Source organism: Myotis nattereri (genome assembly GCF_964212035.1).
Source record: "Myotis nattereri genome assembly, chromosome: 1".
In the NCBI taxonomy this organism is placed as follows: Eukaryota; Metazoa; Chordata; class Mammalia; order Chiroptera; family Vespertilionidae; genus Myotis; species Myotis nattereri.
The window spans coordinates 227,294,684-227,319,988 of record NC_138075.1 but is presented as its reverse complement, the minus strand read 5'-3'; the positions used below and the strand labels follow the sequence as shown (position 1 = coordinate 227,319,988).

General features: G+C 44.1%; 1 protein-coding gene across 2 annotated transcripts in view; it reads left to right on the top strand.

The window, feature by feature from the left end:
* Positions 1-428: 428 nt before the first annotated feature.
* The window catches only part of STX18 (syntaxin 18), an 81,243-nt gene continuing 56,366 nt past the window's right edge, over positions 429-25,305 (top strand). The window contains exons 1-2 of one of the 2 annotated variants that reach the window (XM_081101623.1): positions 453-648; positions 14,203-14,251. In XM_081101623.1, the coding sequence (XP_080957749.1) occupies positions 14,207-14,251 (45 nt within the window). In that variant the 5' untranslated portion in view covers positions 453-648; positions 14,203-14,206. Of the gene's footprint in view, positions 649-14,202; positions 14,252-25,305 lie in introns of both variants that reach the window. The other variant, XM_081101622.1, reaches the window with a different exon arrangement.

Genomic DNA, 25,305 nt, shown 5'->3' with positions numbered 1-25,305 from the left:
TCCTTCCTGGGTCCTGGTCCCCCTCTTACCCTAATTCACTCCCGTCCCTACAGTACCCAGAGCTAGTTACCGCTCTTCTGCTCTGCCCCAGCCTTACCTTCGCGTAGGCAAAAACTCACTAGTGTCTCCATGACACAAAGGGCCATTGATGCAATACAGAATCATTGTCAGGGATTTGTCATTTCTTTCTCACTTTCTCCATAGGCAGAAGGAAGCTGTATGGCGGAGAGAGGGGCGCGGGTGTGCGCATCTCGGGGTTCGGGCAGGCAGAGCGCGGAACCTATTTGCTTGCAGGCGGAGGCCGGAACCTTGTGTTCGCGTCGCCGTTGGCGGGCGGAGGCCGGAACCTTTGTGCTCGCGTCGCCGTTGGCGGGCGGAGGCGTGCAGTGCCGGACCGGTCCTCCAGCGGCCGGGTTCGCGCAGTGGTCGCCGGCTGCTGACGTGGGCCAGCCGGGTGCCGGGCTGTCAGTGCGGGGCGTGATGGCGGTAGACATCACACTCCTGTTCCGGGCCAGCGTCAAGACCGTGAAGACTCGGAACAAAGCGCTGGGAGTGGCGGTGGGCGGCGGAGTCGATGGCACCCGCGACGAGTTGTTCCGCCGCAGCCCCCGGCCCAAGGGCGACTTCTCCAGCCGGGCGCGCGAAGTGGTGAGCTGGTTGCTATGGAAACGGCGGGCAGGCGGTGGGCTCGGGCCCGCGACGCGGACCCCGGAACCAGACCAGACCCTGTCCCACGAGCGAGTGTGACAGAAGCGCCTGGAGAAAAGTGGTCCGAAGGGGGGACAGGAGGGTTCGCCCCCGGCAGCCGACAGCTGCCTCGGGAAGGGAACAGCCTCGATTCGAAGAATGGGGACGTGCATTGGGGAGCACATTTCCCTGGCGGGGGAGGGGTGGGGGTGGAGACGGGGGGAGACGCTTGGGAAGCTCAGTCCGCCAAGTTCTGGGGCGGCTTTGAGGGAGGGCGAGCTCGCTGTCGCCGCAGCCCTGGGCGCCGCCGGGGAAGCTTCCCCAGGTCCCGCGCTTTCCTGTGGCTGCACTGACCACAGTGCCTCTGCCTCCAGGGTTTCCTCGTTTCCTGCTCCTCTCTCCCTCCCCCGCCCCCGCGCTGAGGTCAAGGGTCACGTCCGCTGACCTCTCCCTTCCCCTCGCCTCCCACGATAGATGAGGGCGCATCTAGGGATCAGCTGGTCGGGAGGCTGGTGTGGGGTCATCTTTCGCAAACACTCCACACTGCAGCCATCGGAGCTGCTTTCCGTTCCCTGGACACGCGGGCGGAGAGCAGGGACCTTCCCCCGCAGGGCGGGGCCGGGCGGGCTTGGCTGCAGAACCCCGGGCCCCACTCACGGTGGCTCTGTGTACCGTTCGTATTGAGGGCAGATAGAAAGGAACAGGTGGCCCCGGCCGGTTTGGCTCAGGGGGTAGAGCGTCGGCCTGCAGACTGAAGGGTCCCGGGTTCCATTCCGGTCACATGCCTGGGTTGCCGGGATCAACCCCCAGTGGGGGGCGTGCAGGAGGCAGCCAATCAATGATGAGAGCGAATCATTGATGTCTCTCTCTCCCTCTCCCTTCCTCTCTGAAATCAATTTACACACACACACACACACACACACACACACATACACACATATATAAAATGAACAAATGGTTGTCGGTCTTCCCCACGAAACTCTGCAGGGGGAGAGGACGCTCTGCAAGGGGTGTCTACCTTGGTCACCTCTGTATCCTTGGCACCAGGGGGATGTTGTTTTTGGGTGGCCCCCCATATACACGGTTCGGTCTGGACTCTTTAAGAAATAAAAATGCAAAAAGGGATGTAGGGGCTCGGTGTGCGCTTGCGTCGGGTCGGGGTCGTGTCTGCGCAGGCCCAGGATGCCCGATGAAACGTGGTTGTTATGGTTTAGAGCTGTCATCTGGAAAATGAACTGACTGTAACAAGAACAAGAAAACTTTCTGGGGTCCAGAGTAGTGATTTGCCATTCAGTGAGACCTAAGTGGATCGTGTATTCCACAATCTCTCGTTAGTTTTGGGCCCTGTATAACCAGCCTGCGTCGAGATTGCTGGCGTCATTTCTAACCTATTCTTTAAAAAAAATAAATTAATTAATTTTAAAAAAGAAATAAAAATGCAAAATGACAAAAGATGGTTCCGCGCTTTGGGAGGCGCAAGTGAAGCTTCCACTTCGCTAATGTCAGGGTAAATCCACTTCTGTTAGGCACAGTCCGATACCTGGTACTCTGCAGACACTCATGTTTTTTAAACGAGTAGATGTGCATGAATGAAGGAGCGGCAGTTCGCAGGGGATCGTCAGGCATTGGCGGGGGCGGGGGTTGGCCAGATGTTTATTGATAGGTTTATAGCACAATTTAAAAGGACTGGTGGGGGAAGCAAATGTATTCACCACGCAGTGCCATCAAGCCTAGCGGATGTGTCGGGCACAGAGGAAGTGTGTTCAGTTGTACCTGAGCGCCAGGAATGGCTGTTTAGAGGCGATGGTTCCTGAGACAAGCCTTGAAAGAGGAGTAGTTGGTTCCGGGCCGACAGGGTGAAGAAGGGCGCCTCAGGCTGAGGAGAGTTATATACGAAGGTGTGGGGACAGGTGACCTTATGCTCGTTTATATATGCCCCGTGCATGTCTACCCATTAAATTACGAACAAATTAGTAACGATATTTCAAGTTTTGCTTTATAAGGGAGAAACTTACATCTGAACAACTGCAAACAATGATGAGCTTGGTTAGTTTAACTTACTTGGACTGTGGGACCGATGGGGACCCTGGGAGTGGAGAGAGGACGAGGACTGGGAGTTAGAAGACTTACATTTGAAACTGGGTCCTGCCACTTAGAAGTGGGTGACGTGGACAGTCCTGTTACCTGAGCCTCATTTTCCCTTCCTGTAAAATGGGCATGGCAGTACTGGGACTGATAATCAAAGCTTTAGGCTCTTATGAGATTGCATGTATCATAAAGAACCACATCCAATGAGACTGCGTGTATCATATAGAACCACATCCAATGAGACTGCGTGTAACATAAAGAACCACATCCAATGAAACTGCGTGTATCATACAGAACCATATCCAATGAGACTGCGTGTATCATAAAGAACCACATCCAATGAGGCTGCGTGTATCATACAGAACCACATCCAATGAGACTGCGTGTATCATAAAGAACCATATCCAATGAGGCTGCGTGTATCATATAGAACCATATCCAATGAGGCTGCGTGTATCATACAGAACCACATCCAATGAGACTGCGTGTATCATAAAGAACCATATCCAATGAGACTGCGTGTATTATACAGAACCATATCCAATGAGGCTGCGTGTATCATACAGAACCATATCCAATGAGGCTGCGTGTATCATAAAGAACCACATCCAATGAGACTGCGTGTATCATAAAGAACCATATCCAATGAGGCTGCGTGTATTATACAGAACCATATCCAATGAGGCTGCGTGTATCATACAGAACCATATCCAATGAGACTGCGTGTATCATAAAGAACCACATCCAATGAGACTGTGTGTATCATACAGAACCATATCCAATGAAACTGCGTGTATCATATAGAACCATATCCAATGAGACTGTGTGTATCATACAGAACCATATCCAATGAGACTGCGTGTATCATACAGAACCATATCCAATGAAACTGCGTGTATCATACAGAACCACATCCAATGAGACTGTGTGTATCATACAGAACCATATCCAATGAAACTGCGTGTATCATACAGAACCATATCCAATGAGACTGTGTGTATCATACAGAACCATATCCAATGAGACTGCGTGTATCATACAGAACCATATCCAATGAAACTGCGTGTATCATATAGAACCATATCCAATGAGACTGTGTGTATCATAAAGAACCATATCCAATGAGACTGCGTGTATCATAAAGAACCACATCCAATGAGACTGCATGTATCATAAAGAACCACATCCAATGAGACTGCATGTATCATAAAGAACCACATCCAATGAGACTGCGTGTATCATACAGAACCATATCCAATGAGACTGCGTGTATCATACAGAACCATATCCAATGAGACTGCGTGTATCATACAGAACCATACCGATTCTTACTGTTCCCCTTCACTCCCCACCTCAGCTCCATGTCGGCCATCTAGACTATTTTCATCTTTGGGGTCAAGCTAGACCCCCTAAGCCACTTAGCATTCTTGTACTTTCATTCCTTGCTCGCAAAGGGGAACCAAGCAAGTTCGTGAAGGAATCGGCGGAAACCCGGTGCGGTACTCATAGCAGCAGTAGTGGAGACAGCAGCGTTCCTCTGTCAGGGTGAACGCTCGGTCAGTGACCACAGACGTGTGGCCAGCATGCAGCTGTCCTCTCTCCCCCTGTGGCCATGGGAGCCCCGCTGATGTCCCAGCACATCTGTATAGCTCAGAACCCGCACAACGCTGTGCCCCGGACAACCATCGCCAATCCTTGGGCCTGACATTCAAGTTACAATCTGCTTGACATCTTACCTGACACAGAGTAGAAACAACCTGTATACCTAAAGCTGAACCACGTGTACTTCATGTTCTTTGTGTACTAAAGGGTCTTAAGTTCATGTTGTACAGGCTTCTCATTTGACACGTGGGAAAACTAATACCCAGGTAAGTGAAACGACTTGCCCAGAGTCCTAATATCTGCGATCGTGGCACAGGGTCAGAAGTAGAAGCCAGGTGCTTGCACGCTATTTATGATGCCCCCAACCGCCATCCTCCTACCTTTAATTTCCACTATAATTTTAAACCAAAAATTCATTTTTGGGCCTTTAGGACAGCAGTGAGTCTTCTTCTAAAGTTAATACTGAATTCATAACTGGAGACTGAATGGTATTTAGAGCAGAAAGCCCTGAATTGGATGTCTCTTACTTTATGAATTGGAATGCCCCTTACTTACTGTATGAACTTGGACAAGATCCTTAACCTCTGTTTCCTCACTTCTAAAATAAGGTTGTTATGCAGGTGGAATGAGAAAAGGTATGCAAGTGCCTGCATGAGTGTGCATTCTTTCGGTTGCAAATGACAATAATCTAATACTGTAAATGAACCTGAGCAAATGGAGATGCCTTTGCCCAGACAGCTGGGAAGTGGCTGGAGCTTCTTTTTCTAGCTCTTCTCCATAAAACCCCAGGAAAGGACTCTCATTGGTTCTGGTTGGATCCTGAGCTCTCATTTTGGCATCAGAGGATTACGATCCTTCAAATGGCCCAGGTCGTGTCTGCTCCAATGGGTGGGTTGAATACTATGGTTGTTGCCCTGCCAGAACCTTGGAGGGGAGTGTTCCTTTGAGGAGTATGGAGGGAGGGATGTTGGGCAGGCAAATCCAACAAAAACAGCCTTCACAGTGTCTAGCACGGTGCCTGACTTGCTTCCACCCTGCCCAGTTATCTTCAGCTCGGGGGGAGGGAATGAAAAACTGGAATATGGGAGTTTGTAGTGACAGGCTGTGGGCGTGGGGATGTGCCTGGAGGTGCCTCATATGGCAGCTCTTCATTTTCTTCCTGACAAAATGCATGCTATTTATGATGCCCCTAACCGCCATCAGCCCCGCTGATGTCCCAGCACATCTGTATAGCTCAGAACCCGCACAACGCTGTGCCCCGGACAACCATCGCCAATCCTTGGGCCTGACATTCAAGTTACAATCTGCTTGACATCTTACCTGACACAGAGTAGAAACAACCTGTATACCTACAGCTGAACCACGTGTACTTCATGTTCTTTGTGTACTAAAGGGTCTTAAGTTCATGTTGTACAGGCTTCTCATTTGACACGTGGGAAAACTAATACCCACAGAGGCCAGGGAATGCACCACACGGGAAACCAGGCGCCTCTAAGCAGCCAGCCTGTCCAGGGAGCAGGGGCCAATGAAAAGCACAGGACACCTGTGTTGTAGCTCAAGGCCAGCCACTCAGTGGGCAGGCCACGTAATCTCGCGGAGCCTCAGGTTCCACATTGGTAAGACTGAGAGCTTAGACTGTGTGTGGCAGTGAGTTCTGTTAAACAAAGATGTTTTGATTACATATAAGGTAATAGTGGCCCTGAGTTGTTGGGAATTCTATTTTCAGAGTAAGCGTGCTGATAAGGTTCTCTTTATTATACATTGCTTTCATGCAAGCTAAATGTAGTTGATTTTTTATTTTCTTAGAAATTGCTTATCTTGAATTCTTGGGTGAAATTCAAAGTGATCCACAGCCAGGTGTCCTGGTCCCTACTTCTCCGACCTCACCTCCCCTTACTCTTTTCACTCTACTCCCGCACCCTCGCCTCTTTGCCTTTCTCACACCACCGGGCACATTTCTACCTCAGGGCCTTTGCATTTGCTGTTCCCTCTACGTGAATACTTTTCTCCCAAATTCAACATGGTTTGATTTTCAGGTTTCTGCTCAAATGTTGCCTGAATGAGACCTTCCTCAACTGCCCTGTATAAAGCAGCTTCCTTTTTCTGTACTTTACTCTGCTTTATTCTTTCCATTACCTAACACATCGGGTATCCATTTATTTATCATTTATCTATAGAACATATGCTTCATGAAAACGAAGACCTTGTGCTTTGTAGCACTGAACCCGTAGGTCCTAAGGACATAGGTACTCAGTAATATTTCTTGAGTTAATGAAGGAGTGTTAATCCAGGGGCTCACTTTGCTTTCAGTTTTGCAGCTAGTTGACCTCTGTCCAGGGCTCCTTCCAGTTCTAGGAAGGAGTGATTCTAACATTCCTCAATAGTGCACAGCATGCATTTACACTGAGTGCAGCACCTGGAGTAAACATGAGGTAAAAGGTAGCTTTTATTTTATTAAATAAAATGTATTCTATTATGAAGATGGGTTCCTACCACAGTCTAATGGAGAAGCAGACACCTAAATAGTATAACAACTCAGGTACGTACGACAGCCGCAACTCTCAGCATGATTCCACAGGTCCTCCTTGGTTTGCTTCTGAGACGTTTTGTTGACGTATGTGCCAAATTTGGGACCTAAAGGTTGAACCGGGACCACCAGGTAGCTGGAAATAGATTTTATTCAAGGATTGAGTATAGTTCTACTTAAACAGGATTTCAGTCAAGGGAGCAGGGTTTGAAAAAGCCGTATCGGGCAGCAGGTGCCAGGGGTCAGTGAGAAGCCAGAATGACAGGTGATAGGGCCAAGCAGGACAGGAATAGATCAGGAAACCATAGGTCAAGGATGCAGGCTTCAAACAGAACATGAGCATGTTGAATCATATCTTTTTTATTCTATTTAATGCAGAAGGCTTTTCGCAAATGAAATAGGAGCAGCTTTGGTTGAGGCTAGGTTAGGGTGTGGCGAGGGGTTAGGCAGCCTGCTCTCTACCACCCTTCTCCCTTCTTGAGGAGCCCTTATGGAACCAACCAGAGGGCTCAGGGACACAGAGGTTAAAACCATTGTGTTAACATTCTCCGAGGCCTCTCTTAGCTGCACGATGCTATGTTTTTACGGATCGTAATAACCGAGTGAATATTGTAAGCAGAACTCAGTGCTGGAGACTTTTCGTGATAGTAATAGTGAGCCCTTGCCTGGCCAGTGTGGCTCAGTGGCTGAGCTGTATGGAGATTGGAGGTCTGCCTCACAAGTCCAGCCAGTACTGGGCTGGGCCTCCCTTCACATGGTGAGACGTACAAGGCATGTTAGCCTCACCGGACTGCAGATGGGGACAGAGACTCACTGGGCCCTTCTGCATGCCAGGCTCTTAGCAGCGTCTGTCTTCTCAGTGTGCTTTCTCATTCCTGGAAGGAAATGCATCTGGTGGCAATGACTGCATCACATGTCCTAGCAGCATGATGGTCAGGGATGGTCAGTCCGTTTCTCCTTCGTGCCAAGAGAAATTTGCACTGGGTCAAAGAGTTCCCAGTTTCCTCGGTTTCTAGTTGGCAGTCACCAGCAGTTCATCGAGTCGCGTACCTGAGTGGGGCTGCTGAAACGGTCTCCTCTGGGTGACGCTGTGAATTAATTCTTCCTGCCCAGGGTCTGGTTCTGTCTTGCAAGCTGGAGAACCAGATCTGTCAACACGCTGAGGGGAGAATCATCTGTCAGGACAGCTGTCACTGAGCTCACACCGACTTGTGTTAAAGTCAGAATACAAGCTTATTTACTTTGAGCACTATGACTAATAGGAGGATACACATTTTAGAAAATCAGTTTATTTTTGAGCTTCTGCTGTAGGTCAGGAACTCTGTTAAGGACTTTACATACCTGATCTCATTTAATTTTTCTCTTTTGGGGGGTTAGGAAGAGAATGTGTGATTCTCCAGTATTGATTGTATTATGAATAATATTCTAGAATGCATACACACTTGATGTTTGAGGTTTCTTTTTACATGGAAATCCATATGGGCTCCCTCTGGTGGGTGAAGTGTCAGCAGAGTCTACGGTGGTTAATTACGGCATGTATTATGAAAAACCTAATGTGTTTAAGACATATTAGGGTGAACGTTGACTTAGAAAGAGGCCCCTGGGGAACCTCTAATAGGGAGTGAGTGAACAGAGGAGTGAGGGTCAGACGTGTTGAATGAACGCATGTCACGCAGATATGAAAAGCTGTGGCACCGTTGTAACTCTAAACTCAATAGCACGTTTTTCTTCCCAACTTTCAGGCTCTCGAAGTCTGTAAATCCTGGAGTGTGCCAGCTCCTACTTGTCCCAGTGGAACACAGGCTGCTTGTCAGGACTTTGGTCTGGAGCCCTGAGCTGTATGCACGTCACTGTTCAAATGGCTGTGTACTAGTACTTTTAGACAGATGATGTGCAAACCCGGTAAACTGAACGTTTGCCTTCTAGTCGAAGTAGAAGTGACAGCAGCGTATCTTGACTTAGAGACATTGATAAAATAATGAAAAAGCATACGTTTTCATTACAAATACTTTTAGAGTTTGCCGTTAAGTAACTGATTTTGGAGACCTCACCTAAGCTCCTATTTGCTTTGGGTTCATTTTTTCATCTTGTTTGTTTAATGAGAGGCTTTGGCTCCATAATCCTTAAGGACCTTTCAATAGGGGCTCTGTGACTCAGTGCCCTTTTTCCAAGTGTTCTCCCCAAGGATATGTTTTTATTGATTTTTAGAGAGAGAGGAAGGGGAGGGAGGGAGGGGAAGAGAGAGAGAGAGAAAGAGAGAGAGATGTGAGAAACACCAATCAGTTGCTTCCTATACACACCCTGACCAGGAATTGAACTGGCAACCTTTTGGTGTACAGGATGATGCTCCAACCAAGTGAGCTACCCAGGACCAGGGTGCCAGATATATTTTTAAACTAGAGGCCTGGTGCACAAATTCGTGCACTGGTGGGGTCCCAAGGAGGGTGGGGCCGGGATGCAATCAGCCCTCCGGGCGGGCAGTGGGACGCCCTTGCCGGCCTGGGATCTGGATCCATCCCGCTGATGTTCATGCTAGTTGTCGGGAGCCATCTGGCAGCCGCTTTTATATTGTTTCTTCCTTGCAGAGCATCTAGGGTGGGGAAGTGGCCGCGGTGCCCGAGGCTGACTTCTAGGAGGCCAGCAGCACTGTCAGGATCGTGCGGGCGGCACTGGTCTGTTGGTTCCTGGCCTGTTCTCCGGAGATTGGACCTGCAGGACTACTGAGGGAGGGAGTGTCTGCCCACCCCCAGAGCTGGTGGGCTGCCGGGACCAGGTGTGGCCGCTTAGGCTTTCATATATACAGGTGATTTTTGCAATGACAACTACCCAGTCCATGCCTTGTGCTATTCTGCCTTCCTTTCCCACCCCAGGTTCCTATGTACTCAAAATTTTTCACCTAGATGAGAAAAATGAGTTTGTTTGTTTTTCAGAGTTCTCATTTGGTATGTTCCCACAAATTATTTGATTTAATAGTGGTTATATCCTATATACTAAAAGCCTAACATGCTAAGTGTCCGACCATTCGTTCGACCATTCGACCAGTCATGACATGCACTGACCACCTGGGGGCAGACACTCCAGCCGGTAGGTTAGCTTGCTCCTGGGGTTTAGCCGATTGGGACTGGGCAAGATGGGCCAGACAGGTGATTGAGCCCTCCCGCGGTCCCTCTGCAGCCCCATCGTGCACCGTTGGGGTCCCTCAGCCTGGCCTGTGCCCTCTTGCAATCTGGGACCCCTCGCGGGATGTCGGAGAGCCAGTTTCAGCCCCATCCCCACAGGCCAGGCCACGGGACCCCACCAGTGCACGAATCAGCACACTGGGCCTCTAAGTATTCTTATAATGGACTTTTATCAGTGGGGCATGTTTTTGAGGTTAACTAATTTAAAATCTGATTATAAAAGTCATAAGAGCTCAGCCCAGCTGGGCGTCCACCCATGAACCAAGAGGTCCGTGGTTCAATTCCCTATCAGGGCATATGCCTGGGTGGTGAGCTCAATCCATAGTAGGGGGTGTGCAGGAGGCAGCCAATCAATGATGTTTCTTTCTCATCAATATTTCTATCTCTGTATTCTTCTCTCCCTTCCTCTCTAAAAATCAATAAAAACACTTTTTTAAAAAAAAGTAGGAAGAGCTCATTAAACAGAATAAAAAAGAAAATAAAGTTCATATATATTATTGACCAGAAATAGTATTGTTATAATTTTTATGTATATCTTCCCAGACATTTTTCCTATTAAATAAAAACAGCATTTTTTTCTATGATGCTGTTATGTAGTCCCTCTTTTTTTTCTTTTCTTGCCTTTTTTACTTACAGTGTAATATGGACATTTTCCATATCAACATATATTATTCTGTGTCACCAATTTATTTGGCTGCATTACTTTTGAAATGAAAAGTAGAACAGAACGATTAAAACTCTAGAAAGACACAGTTTTTATTGAGATGCTGTGGTAGGAAATGAATTAATATCTTTCTATTAGAAAACTCATGAGTAAGCAATATCTAATTACATATTAAATGCATGATGGAGGGGTCTGTCCTTACAGGAAGATTGCAGTGAAACCTGTAAAGGGAGTAATTTTCCTGTAACTCAGCTGGATTTTTCACTTCAGGTTTTCTTAACTTATCCAAGAAAATCACCTACAAATGTTGCATTGATGTCTTAGCTTTCTGGCTGTCATTCTAAAAAATAACAAATGATAATAATAGCTACCACTTGTTGAACACCTACTCTACCTGGCACTGGCTGACAGCTTTGTAACTGAGTTGACTATCCTTGCAAGTGAGGTCCCTTTACTCACGAAGAAACCAACTTCAGAAGGTGAAGTGACCTGCCCAGGATGAAGTAGCGATGCTGGCCGTGTGTGTACCTCGGGTTGCCTGCGCCCTCCAGGCTCCCTGAGTGCAGGGTGTACACATGGTGAGTGCTGCCCCAGGACCTGGACTGCACTGCATTTGCAGTTCCACAGGGTAGGTCTCTGGCCGGTTCCTCCTTGGCGTGTCGTCAGAGCGTCTGCTGTCTTTAGGAGCATATTTTGAACCATAAGTCATACACATTTTAAAGTGCCTGACTAGTTTCGGGGGAAATACAATTGCTGCCAAACCAAACTTTAAAAAAAAAATCAACGATTACCTTCTTCTACAGGTTTATTTATTTTTCTGTATTTTAATAGTTAATGTATGTTGAGGTATGCTTTGGAGGCAAAAGGGGGGAAAAGTTGTGGTTTTAGTAAAATTATAATAAGGAAGAAGGCCCAACATATAGTCATACAAAAAAGTGTAATTCCTTTTCGTCTTTGGGGCACTGTTTTATTATTTTGTTTACTTGTATATTCAACAGTCATCCTATGGAAAACTTGGGCTGAGATGACTTTCAGAATTGCCCAGAGAGGCATTGGCTGGCCATTGGATGTGGGCTTCCCCTAGGCAGGGCCATGCCGGTGGGCGAGGCAGCTTCCTTCTGCTGTGGGCCATCAGCTGGCAGTTCTGGAAGCGGAGGGAAATGAGGGCCTCACTCCTGAAGGCACAGGTCTGCCACACCACCTTTAGGGTTGTTGTGGGGATTGAATGCCATACTGCATGTAAAGCTGCTAGCATCTGTCTTGCACAATATAGATTCTCATTAAATGGCAACTTCCTTGTTGTCAGCTTATATTTGTTGAGTTCCTCTGTGTAAAGAAGGCACCTAGATTGCTGTTTGGAATAGAAAGATGAGTATGACTTTCACCAGGCCGTTAATATATTATAATCTGGAAAGGGCATTCGTTCATTCATTCATTCAGTAAATATCCATTGAGCACCTGCTGTAGACTGTGCACTGCTTTTGCCACTGGGAATAGAGCAAAAATAAGACAGAGAAAAATCTCTGCTTTCATGAAGCTTATGTTCTAATGGGAAAGTTACAGTAAATAAGGAAACATACATAAAAATGTGTACATCAGGTAGTGATAAGTAAACTCATAAGACATACTCCTAAGTAATTAGAGAATTCACCAGAGGAACGTTACGAATTCAGAGGACGGAGAGGTTAGTCGGGTGAGGTTGAGAGGAGACTTCCTGGGGAGGTGGCATTGAGGTGGGCCTCATCGATTTCCATGTGGAAACAGGAAGGAGAAGCGGCCAGGAACAGGACAGAGGCTCTGGGTGAGAAAGCTCAGTGTAGCTGGGAGGAGTAGAAGCAGGTAGTGGGTGTGCCCTGTCTTACCCCTTGGCCCTTCCTGATCCACCCCCATCTTTGCTCTCTGCTCTTGTCGGGATAAGTTTACTAGCTGTCCGACTTCTGACTGGGTTTAGCCAATGGAAGGCTCCAGCAGGAGATGGGAGGGTTGGAAGAGGTGTCGGTTTGGGAAGTGGGTAGAGGCTGTGCATCCACAGTCTGTGGCTCCGGTTAGGTGTCTGCCCACCAGCCCTCCAGTGTTTCCCTGTGTATGTGAAGCATCCTTGGATCAGGATGGGTTTAACCAATAGGCTGGTCCCAGCCAGCAGTGGACGCGATTGCCTTGCAGCCCCAACCCTGAGAGTCAGGGCCACAGGGGCCTCCTCCTCACAGGCTGGACTTGGGACCATGCATCTCTGCCTTTATTTAAGGTGGTTGGTAGGCGATACACTTCTCCTTCTCTCCCTTTCTAGCTCAGCATTCCAGCAGGCAAAAGTCAAGAATTTAGGCTCAAACAGATTTTCTCTTAGTGATGTGGCAGTTGATGCTTTTCTTCCAAATAAGCCCTGAAAGGTGAGAGGTGGTAAATGGCTCCTGTGGCGTTTTTGACTCTCAATCTGAACTGGAATGGAATCTGTAACCCATTATCAGATTCTGAATCAAGCTGCCTTGTCTCTCTCCTGTTTTTGTTTCAGTGGAAATGTGTGTTTTTATTCTGTCAGTGGGCAGTTTACATACCTAATATACCTAATATTAAGAGGGAATTATATAATGAATACTTGATGTGAAGGGACTATTTAAATACTTCAACTCCAAGGGATTCCATTAAAGTAATAAGGAAATTACATTTAATTTTAAATGGTAGAGAGATTTTTTTTAATGTTATTGCTATTAAGCATGTATTACACACACTCAGCCCACTTTTTGCAAATGAATTCCCAGAGTACAATTCAACTTTCTATAGTTGGAAAGGAAATAGTCCTCCAAAATATGTAGCTTGATGTCTTCTTCTTAACTGCGGAGAGAAGCATACTTTTCCAAAGAATAGAATGTGATGGTTGATTGGAAACTTTTGGAGTTACAGGCTTTTAGTTCTACCTCTTGAAATAAGAAAATATATATAAATGGGTCCCCAGATGAAGGCGTGGTGGGGTGCTTTAGAGTCCTAATTGACTCCAGACATAGAGGCCGTGATTTGTAAGCAAGCAGTGACAAGAGGAAGTTAAATCAAAATTAAATTAAGGGAAGGGAAAAAAAGATATCAAGGAGAGGTGATGAATTTTCTGAAAGCATCTAAATACCTATCTGTGGGCAGGTGGCACATGTGTGACTATATCTCAAAAGATGAAATCTGGAAGCATTTCTGCACTAAAAAAGACCTCGCTCATATCCATCACTCGGTACAGTGCAGTCAGCACAGGCACATTCGCTTCTATACTTTTCCATGACTCAACTGTCAGCAAAAATCAGTATCTCCCACGAGACACAGGAGGTGATGTTTTGGGAGATTGGTTTTTCTGTTTATGTTTTGGCATTCTGTTGTAGTTCCAGCTCATGTAAATAAAATCCTAGGAATCGGAGCCTCCCAGACACCCGGCCACACTGAGCGCCACTTGTGCCGGTTTTGTCTCCCTTTTCCAGACCCATGAGGACAGGGACTGCTCCACACCCCGGCACAGCACAGAGCAGAGTGAGCACACACCGTGAAATGAGTGGAGTGAATAAGCGCCCGTGCCTCCTCTTCCTCACCTCCCCCACTGTGACCGTGTGGGTTCAGACCCTCGCCATCTTGAGCCCGAGCTTAACAACCCCGGAGCCACCTCCACAGCCAGGCCAAGCCACTGTGCAGAAATGCGCTTTCCTCCTGGTGCTCAAAAGCAAATGCGTTCAGTACTGCTCATTCCCCACGTGATGGACGTTTGGCTGGTGTTCAAAGGTCTTTATTCTTAGCCGTATAAAGACGTACCCACTTTTCCATTTTCCATCCCACACCTCCCCGATCCTCCCGCCACCTTCAAGCCCCTCTGTCCGGAGCCCCCTCTGCTTCCTTGCCTCCTCCTGTGTCTCCTGCTGTGTCACTTGCTTGGATGCCGGGCTTTCCTATACTTACTCACATTCTACCATCCTTAAAGGTACAGTGTGCCCTATACTGTCTCCTGAATTCTAATCATTTGCTGCTAGCATTACTCATTAAGCAAGGGACTGTGTGCGGCTGTGACGGCCTTCACATTGTGGTTTTGTGTTGCTGTTTAATGGTTGCATTGTTGCTTGACTTTCAGAATGCTGTTATGATGTCCCCCAAACTATATTGTTTCCTTTTGAGCATGGGGCTGGGAAAGGAGAGGGTAGGACCCTGGCTTGTTGCTCGTCTGTATTTTCCTCAGTGGCTCTTGGAGCTAGTATGGCAGCCTTTAGATATACTGTCACCACATCCTGAGCATTTCTGCATTTCCAGTGCCTAGCGCCATGCCCGCCCATAGTAGGCATTCGGTGCATGGTTTGTGAATACATGAATAAAGGACATTCTCAAGCATTTGTTTTCTAGTTTGACTAAAGAATCAACATAGGGGATTTTACGTCTTCTAAAAGCAATAAAAACCCAGGTTTTTCTCTGAGCTTTTTTTCCTCCTTAAGAGTTCTCCCTAAAGCACTTCTTCCTTTTGCCTGCCTTCACTTCATACCTAAATGGAAATCAATTTCCTCTAATTGTTTTCCCTGTGAAATTGGAGAACAGCTGTTTAGTCACCTCCTTATTCATAACCTTTCAACAAGTTAAATAGCCTCTAGGACTTGCTTTCTCCAGATTCAATTATCCCCAAACCCTTTTTTTGTCTTCATAAAGGCTTTTTTTTTTTTTTAAAGCATTCATTATTTCTTTTTCTAGTTCTTTATAAAACTTAATTTTTTCATCAGTGTACCACAGGGTACCCCATGAGGGCCTGAAGAGTACTGTCTGGATGAAAGGCATCTGAGTCTCGTTCTCAATATTTGTGTTTTGGACTACCCTGTTGACTTTTTGAAAAATTTTCACTGCCTGTCAGATGTAACTTGTCCACTCTCACCTGCTCCTTGTGTGTGTGTGTATGTGTGTGTGTGTGTGTGTGCATTTTAAATGTGTAGCTTGATATTCTTCCCACAAACACTAACATGCTGTATCAGGAGTCTTCTGGTTACAAGTTACAGAGAACCCAGTGTAAATTGCTTCAGTGATCAAGGGAATGCATTGCTTTATACATAACACTGCAAAGTCTAGTGCAGGGGTCCTCAAACTTTTTAAATAGGGGGCCAGTTCACTGTCCCTCAGACCGTTGGAGGGCCGGACTATAGTTTTAAAAAAAAACTATGAACAAATTCCTATGCACACTGCACATATCTTATTTTGAAGTAAAAAAACAAAATGGGAACAAATACAATATTTGTATTTGTATGTGGCCCGCGGGCCGTAGTTTGAGGACCCCTGGCTAGTGGTACGACTTAACCTCCGGATGGCTGGATCCTGTGGGCTACAAGCGTCTCCAGAGGCCCTTGTTCTGCAGTCTCGTTAGCGGAAGAGCTGCAGCTCTGCAGGCCTGCTTTCCCACAGGGCCCCACCCAGAGGGGAGAGGCTCTGCTCTCCGGGTTCCCACCAGAACCTCGGACTCAGTCATTCTCACTGGCTCACACGGCAGCGTGTGCCTGTCCTGAAATCCACCCATCTCAGCGGGGAAGGGTACCCTGCTTGGCTTACTGAGGACCATACACATGGGGAGACTCGGGGAGCTGCTCCTGGAAGGAGCGAGCGGTGGATGTGGGTGGCCAACAGTAGGTGTGCATTGCTCTCTAAATCAGCGGTCGCCAGCCTTTCGGACCTCGCGGACCACTAGTGATCCACAGCCCACCAGTTGGCGACCACTGCTCTAAACTGTGCCCTCACTCTGCCTTAGGTTATTAACATCGCTTTGAACTGAGGCGTTTCTGAGAATGAATTTTTCATTCACTTACTCACTCTTTATTGAGCACCCAGCATAGGCCAGGCATGCAACCAGGTGTTGGCGCACAAACACAAGTGCGATGATCCCTGACCAGGAGGAACTCATGGTCCAGTGGAAAGACAGACTAACAGGCACATAATCACAGCAGGATGTAGTAAGTGCTGCTGTAAGTGTCTGGATCCAGAGGGAGAAGTGAAGAACTCAGTGGAGGGGCTTCACAGGCGGGCTTCAGAGGACAGGTGAGTTTTGAGCTGAGCCTTGAAGGGGTGAAAGGGACGTTCTAGAATGGGAGAGAAGGGCCTTCTCCTGAAGGCCATAGTGAACCCTCAGAAGTTTTCAGGAGCCTGGCAGATCGGGTGTGGGTTTTTGAAAGGCCATTCTGCTGGCCTTTGGTGGGCTCAGCGGAGGTGAGAAGGGCCAGCAAGAGGGAAGGCCAGGTGAGTTATTGCAGTTCTCAAGTCCAGTCAAGACACAGAGAGGCCTGAACTAAACCAGTGGCTACAGGGACAGAGGACAGGTTTCCAGGTGCCTTTGACAGGATTTGGGACTTGTTGGGCGTAGGAGATGAAAATCAACAGTTCTAGCCTTAGCTGGCCTCGCTCAGTGGATAGAGCGTCCGCCTATGGACTAAAGGGTCCCGGCTTTGATTCCGGTCAAGGGCACATGCCCAGGTTGCGGGCTCGATCCCCAGTAGGGGGGCCTGCAGTAGGCAGCTGATCAGTGAATCTCTCTCATCATTGATGTTTCTATCTCTCCCTCTCCATTCCTCTCTGAATTCAATTAATATATGTATATATTTACAACGGTTCTAGGTTCCTTACCCAGTGTGGGTGACTAGGTGGTCAAGTTGAGTTCAGTTTTGTTATTTGAGATGCTTGCTGAACACCGTGGACACATGTTTATGAGGCAGTTGTAAATACAGAAATAGACCTCAGGAAAGTTTCTGAGCTGGAGCTGCAGATCAAGAGACATGGAGGTGGAGGGTGAAGCCTTGCGGAAGGAGCGTTGGCCAGTAATTCCTGGGCAGCATTTGAGAGGCTCAGGTGTTGGAGAAAGGGGCTGTGGAGAAGTTAGTTATCTGGGTCCTTCCATATCAGCGACCTCTCTGACCTTGATAAAGGTAATGTCAGGTGGGATGGTTTGTGGTATGGTCTCTGGGCTCTTCTACCTACCTGTGTGTGACTTGTGGGAAAATTACTTAACCTCATTTCCTGATCTGTGTAATGGGAATAAAGTAGCACCTAATTTTGGAGGATTCAATGAGTGAAGCACTTTGAAAGTGCTTGGCACATAGGAAGTGCTATAAAGTGTTTGCTAAATAAACCCAGAAACCAAGAAACACATCTGTGTGCCCTGCATCTGTGCATCTGTCTGTGTTTCTGGGTCACTGGCTAGTTAATCTTAAATCCACAGTTAGCTTATTTGAACTCTAATAATCTTCTGAAAACTCAGCTGGTTCCAGTGCAGCAACACAAGTGCTGACTTCTGGAGGGTTTTCCAGAGTATTGATTGGATTATTATTTTCTAATGGCTATTAATGGTACCTCTGACTTTGATGTGCTTTTCTTTGTTTCTTATACACTTCACATATTTTTAAATCATTCATAACACCTCCTAGCATACAGCTTTCCCTTCTTTCTCCTTTTTATTTTTTAAAGTTTCCTTCCCCAGAATCATTCCTAAAGTTCTGGAATGCTATTAGTTGCTCCCCACATTTTGGCCAGTTCCTGGCATGTTACTTTTAATCAGGCTACTTTTCTCATCCATCTGGAGGAATTGGCAGTATTTTCAGCTCCTCCCCATTATGGTCAGGAATATGAACTTGCTGTCTTTTCTTCTTCTTCCATTTTCCCAAGTAACTGTCTTGAACCACTGATTAGATTTATTTGCCCACAATAACATAAGCAGGCACGGAGCTTAAATCTGATTTGAAGGACTATTGTACAGAGTCTGTTACTCCATTAAAGTTTGTTAAAGTCTAGATTACAGAATAACAGTGTGCAGGGTGCGAGTATATGAACTTCTAACATCATTGAACCAGACAGCGTGTGTGTTCATTTTTAAATAACTGGGTGGGTCACTTTTTTATTTATTACGAACACAAACACTGATACTAGCAACTGACATGTGAAAGGAAAACAGGCAATAGTGATGAAAACCATTTAATGATTAGTGAGGAAACAAATATTGTTTAATGAAAATAAAAACCATGTCTAAAAGGCCTAATGCTGACTTTTGGAAATATAACCATGTTGCGGTCTGTTGTGTACCCTCTGTCCTGTACAGTAGATATTGTTTAAAATTGCTTGGGAACTGGAGCTTGCAATTGTGAGCCTGGAATGTCCTGCAGATAATTAAGTTGTGGTCAGGCTTTGGAAAAATAAAAAGTTCTCGAACTATGATTTTATAAACATGCTACAATAACATTTCTTTATATTTAACAGTTTCTTATAGAAAGCTGATACTCTCATGAGGCATTGATTAAAGGTAAAACATCAAGAAAGAAAAAATATTAAATTAAAACTTCACTTAGGATGTTGACAGTTGGCTTGTAATATTAAACAGATGTTGTATGTTTCTGGGGATATTCTTCTTTCTGAACTGGATTGCTAAGTTGTATTTTTTTTTTTAATGACAACTACAAATTTTTGATCAGTTAATAATTTTAAATGCCCTTTCTACAGTCTTCTGTATTCTAACTTCATCTGGAGTCTGAGCTCTTTCAGTGATGTGATGCCTAGTGAAACCTTCGCTGCCTCTTCTAAAAGCCTCTCACTTTCTCTTTCTCCTTTCCCCTCTGATGCTCTTCTGATTTCATGATGCATTCTTGGGGCTTGATTCCTTGAAATAATTTTAGGATCATTGGGTGGAATCCTACCCTTTTAAATTCATGTCTCTAGTTTACCTCCATGTAAGTTTCGCGCTGGCCTGTGAATGCACACGCTGACCTGCATTGTGGTATTGTGTTTGTGTGGTCACTTGTAAAGGCTTCGTGAACGTCTTTATCGCCAGCCCTGCAGATGGCCTGCGCCCCCATGCTGTGGGGCCAAAGAAAAGTCAGTGAGGGGACCTAAAGGAAACCAGGCGTGGGGCGAGAAGAGGTTCAGTATATTCTTCTTTTTGCTTATAAGGGTTTTGCCCTCGTAGGCAAATCACACAGAGTCCAGAAAAGGCGCCGGGGTGGGGTGGAAGGCGAATGGATGAGCGGACAGATTTTGGTCATCAGAGTCAGGTTGGATTTTGCAGAATGAGGTGAAGACATTTTGCATCTTCGAAGATTCTTCTAATCTATTTGCAAGAGATAAATTATTCATTACTGTGTTTGGGCTAATGAAAATTTTTAAATGCTGAAGATCATTTTAATTGTAAGTCTTTGACATATGGACATCCTACATTTTCTGAAAGCTAGATTTCACTAGGAAAGGAGTCTTTGATTAACCTGGGAGACAGTTTAGTTGGTTTGGATAGATTTATTTATCTTGGAACTGTGTGTTGTTTGCACAGTCTTCTTTTTGGAATCAGTGTTTTTTCTCTGCAGATTCCACTTGGGAAGCTCTGATTTGGGGCCTAAGTATATGGAAGGCATTTCCAATAAACACAAACAAAGGCCCGCTAGACTGTCTGAACAAACACAGCGACATATTTTATTATATAAAACTTGAACTATGTGAATAATGAATTCATTTTTAATAGCACACTATTTAAATGTGATTTATTTGTTCTTTATATCTAATAGTATCAATAGTTTTAAAGTGTCCTGTTTCTTAAAGTTTGTTTTAGAAGCAAAAATCTTTTTTATATGAAAAGTGCATTTTTATTTGAAAGAATTTTACAAGCATACATTCCAAGTGTTTGACGTTTGTTCTCTAGCTTACTGTTTTAGAATTAATCTTCTTTTCTACTGTGTGTGTGAAAGAAGGGAGAGGAAACTTCTGTGCACGATGTCTTAGCAGATTATTTGAATCACTGCCATATTCTCCTAGAAATTTGAGATGCTAATTAACGGTGCCCTTTTGGAAAGACTTGAGAACTTTATATGCAAAAATACTATGTAAGTTTAACATAATTTGTTACTCCAGAAAGAGCTATCCATATTAGTGTAAGAATCTGAAAAGCAGTAAAACATATCTGAGGTTTCCATCAGTTAACTTGTTTTGGGGCTTGCTATTATTTCGTTCCCATTCTCTTCCAGTGTTTTGCTATAAAGGAGGGCTGCAAATATTTTAAATAGTTCTCTCTAACCAGAATTAATAATAGCAGATTTAAGTAGAAAATGCTGTTCCATTTTACCATTATTACTGCATCATAAGATAACTCTCTGTCAATGATATTCTTTTAGAGGTATTTTGGCGTGGCTCACCGATCCTAATTTCAGTATTATGCCTGACTTAGCAATAAGCCACAGCGATCTGCTGAATGAATTGTATTAGGCAGGCTTTATTTTCTCTATCAGTGTGGGATTGCAGCTTCCCCCACCCCGGGTGAGAGAAGCATGGTTTTCATATTGTTTTCAGTTTTAATGTTTAACAACTCTAAGGGGAAGGAAAAAGTAGGAAGATTTTCAGAGCAGTGATGAGTAAAGAATTATACCATTTGAACTACTTCATCTTTTAATGTTATTTGATCATTCCTTTTTCTGTGCAATGTTGGAGGGTCTTCTCAGCTCTTTTATAGATAATGGATTTGGTTCTATTAGGGAGAAGGGAGGACGTTGCTAGAGTTTGCCGCATGTTAGTTGTATTAACTATTAAGTCTCTGACTTGGGGATGGAAGACACTTATTGGTCCCTAGTGGTCTGAAGTGGGAAATGCATCTCCTGAAAATGTCATTGGAACTTTCCACAAAGCTTAACATTTGATTAGAAACAAAAATGTTACCAATTTTTAGGTAGGCTGATGAGTTTATTTAAAGTGTTCTGTGAGTAACAGTTGAAGTTACTTATCTTCTTAATCCCTTATTGAAGATAGATAAACTACATATAAAAACTTGGGTATAAGATTAGCACCTGGATTTCAAGCCACTTAGGAATGCAGGCAAATTCTGTAAATGCTTGTGTAAGTGCTTGGGAAAGTCTGTGAGGCGTTTTCCCCCTCATCTCTCTGTTAGCTTTATCGTGCTTAATTTTTTTGTGAAAATAATGTGTTTGTTACTGTGGTCACACCGTGATTTAGCTTTGGCTTATGTATGATATTTTATTGTCCCTGTCCTAGGAAATTATAGCAGTTTTTATGAGGAGTGGTTTGTGGGTTCACACAACCCACTCTGAGTGCCATTTACTATAATTCTCTTCTAAAAGGACCATAAAACATCATGTAAATTGTTTAAACAGGGAGGGGCCTTTTTTGAGAAAGGCTAAGAGGAAATCTCTTCAGGTTTTCTTTTGTTTCTTATATTCATTTTCATGATTTTAAACTCAATTTATTTAAAGCATTTATATTAAAAAATAAAGTGTGTGTGTCTGTAAATAAAGATGGTTGTGAGCTACAGCTAGGCAGAAACCAACGTTGATTCAGAATAATAGAGGTCAAATTCATTATAGTCTAATCTTTTAAAATGTGTTTTCTGTGACTTTGGAAATGAAATTAGGAAGAAAGGAAGAGAGGGAGGGAGGAAGGAAGAATGGAATTAATTGATTGCATGTACATCTTTTTTAAAAAACCTTTCAGTTCTTTTAAGTTATGTGTCTATGAACGATATTAAGGTGAAGTGTTTGGTAACCAGTCTTAAGAAACTCATATTTAGATTCACCAATAATTTTACCTAAAGAAACTTCCCTCGTTGGCAGTTTTATCATTTCGGCTGGCCTGTTGCGCTCAATTGATACACACCCTCATGAAGAAAGCACACCAGTAAAGCAGCCCGTACCGGGCCGGAGCTCTGCCGTGGCTTCCTGCGCATGGTTTTCTTATTCGGATACTGTTTTGGTTTTGTGTATGAGCTCTGAGGAGAGCAAGGATGGAAGTTGTTTATAATTTCCTGTAGCATTTACGTAGTACTCGGAGCTTCTAGTGACTTAATAGAGATCTATCTTCTGTTTAACAAAGAAAATCCACATATACGTGAAATATAAAGTAGAAGAAGCAGCTGTTCATTTCGCATAAAGATATAACATATATAATAGACTTAATGTTAAAAACCACTTAGTACATGTGAGATCATTATATTTGCAACATTTTATAGGAACACTTATAAATGAAATGATTGCTGTGTTCGTGTAAATAGTGATATAAACATTTGTTTCCCCAAAATGTTCTCTTCTTTTCAAATTAGCATGTTTTTAAAAACACAAGAGTATCTGTGGTTTAGGAACTCCTTGGTTTTGTGACAAGAGCTGTAAGTAGATCACATTTCTGCATCTTGTAGAGCGTCAGTGACACTGCTGTGTTCTTCAACGTGGCTGTCTTTGCGTATAAATACTTGCATGTATAATTGCCTGAAGAACATCAACTTAGGTTTTATATGACTCCAAATTCCCCTTTTCCATATGTGTTAAAACACACACAACCAACTTCCTAGAACATATAAAAAACTTTTCGACACTATTCCCTTTTTCTACAGTCCTTTTTATTTTTCTGGTTTGGGGATGTTTCTGGGCCATCAGGATCACAGATTAGCTAACCAAAGTGAATTTGGGGCATAGAAATGAAGCTCTATTGGGAAAGGAGATTTTTTAAAAATGGGAGAGTCTTGTGCCAGGCTGTGATGTCATGGGAAGTGGGAGTGAGATGGATGGACCGGAGCCTCGCCCGCTGGTGCCCAGCAGCCTGGACTTGCCACAGCCTCCTCCGGGCTGTCGCACCCAGTCTGTAGCCTGGGAACCCGCTTTCTGTGGGTAAGGTACTAAGCAAAGAAGGCTTTTCCTGGCATTTTAACCCAAGCTGTTGAGTATGCCACAAGTTTTCATAATTAAAAATTTTGTGTCTAGTTCTATTGAATAAATTATTTTAATAGGAGATGTTTGGAAATAGGATAGGCTCTACACTGAAGGGGCCAAATACCCAAATCTCCAAGTTACATATCATTTTCCCCTATGAATTTATAATACGTTGCTATATAATGACATCATTATTATTGTAAGTGATACAGAATGGTATTTTTAGGGATTTTCTTCTTTTAGATTAGAAAATAGTTTTTCTTTTTTGTGTGTCTGAGCACAGACAACATACTTCCTAGTCATTTATAGTTATTAAGCAAAAATGTATAGGATTTGAGTCAAGTATGTTTTATAAATTACTCAGTTGCAAGAATCTAAACTGACTTTACTTACAACTTTCATCCAAAATGTTGTTTTCCTATTTCTATTTTTCACTTGAGTTGGTTAGAAAATATTTTTCATGGACTTTAGATGACACTAAATCGTTTGTTATTAAGTAGCTAAGTTTTTTTCTCTTACCTGAAAATTTTTGTCTGTATGACCAATTCCTGTCATAAAAGGGGCACAGTTTTTTTCAGTATTTTCCCCCCAAAACTGCAACTTCAGAAAATATGTAAGAGATGTAGCAATTAACCTACATGCACATTTATAATACTAGAAAATGGGCCGCTAGTTACATTCAAAGACAGGATCTGATAGGCCCAAATTGCTTAAAACATCACAGTTATTGAAGATATACCCCAGGGAATCTGAGAAACCATTTAACAGATGAAAGTACATTTTGAAAAGTCTGACCTTACAGGCAATCATAAAATGAATCAAAACAGTGCTTTTTCCCCCTGAAATGTACAGAGCCCATCTGTGTCTAATCCAGTAATTATAGACTGTGTTCAATTACCTTTTCAAACTTGGAGCAGACTGGAGACTAGGCAGTGAGCAAACATAGGGTTTTGTCTAGACCTCAATTGACCACAGTCTAAAACTTGAATTTATATCTAATTTTGTTTTTTGTTTAGCTCGATAGTTCTTAAAGTATTCATTTTTGCTACTTGGTGTTTTACCTTCTTAGATTTGAGATAGTGACTTTTCTCATCACAAGAGCTTTAGTGTCAGCGATAGCTCATGCTGTAATCAGATGTTTGTTTTCTGAATACCTGCTTTTGTCTGCAAATCGATAATTTGCACTGCAGAAAAGACCGCATGGGCTGGGGGAGGGGATTATACCGGGGAGTAGTATTTTTTAGAAGTTGCCTTTAAAATGTTCCTGTTGCTGCTGACTAGAACTCTCGTCTATGTGCTAGGAAAAATAATCTATTTTCCTCTTAAACTCAGAAATTTTCAGTTCCTCTGTACAGTTAAGAATATGTTTTGTAAAATACGTGTAGACTACTAAAACAAATCTTTCTTATTACATATGTCTTACAGTTTTTTCTCTTTATACATTTTTTATTGCATTTGCTCATCAGGATGGTATCCATTAGATATTGTGGATAATATTCATAATCCACTTCAAACCATTTCTCAAAGTGTTTTTATGATTTGATGAGTCTTTGTGAGAATTGGAATGAACAGCCACAGCCAGTTCAAATATTTAAATTTTATCTAGGAATCTTGGCGATTGAAGTTTTTCTTAAAACACAAAACAAACCAAAGATGACCGCAGTTTTCTAGAATGCGTGTGCCATGGTCGAAGCTCTCCCCCTCCCCATTTTTTAGCATTCAAGTCATTCACATTCCAATTAGCATTGGAAACAAATGTTTTGAGGTATTTATTGGATGTAATCATTGCATATAGAATTTTTCTAGAAATTTTATGACCAGTATGCTATGTTATTTTTTAAAAGTTGTGTTCATTTAGGTCTCACCGTCCTAGGAAAGTTTTAAGGATTTTGTCATGGG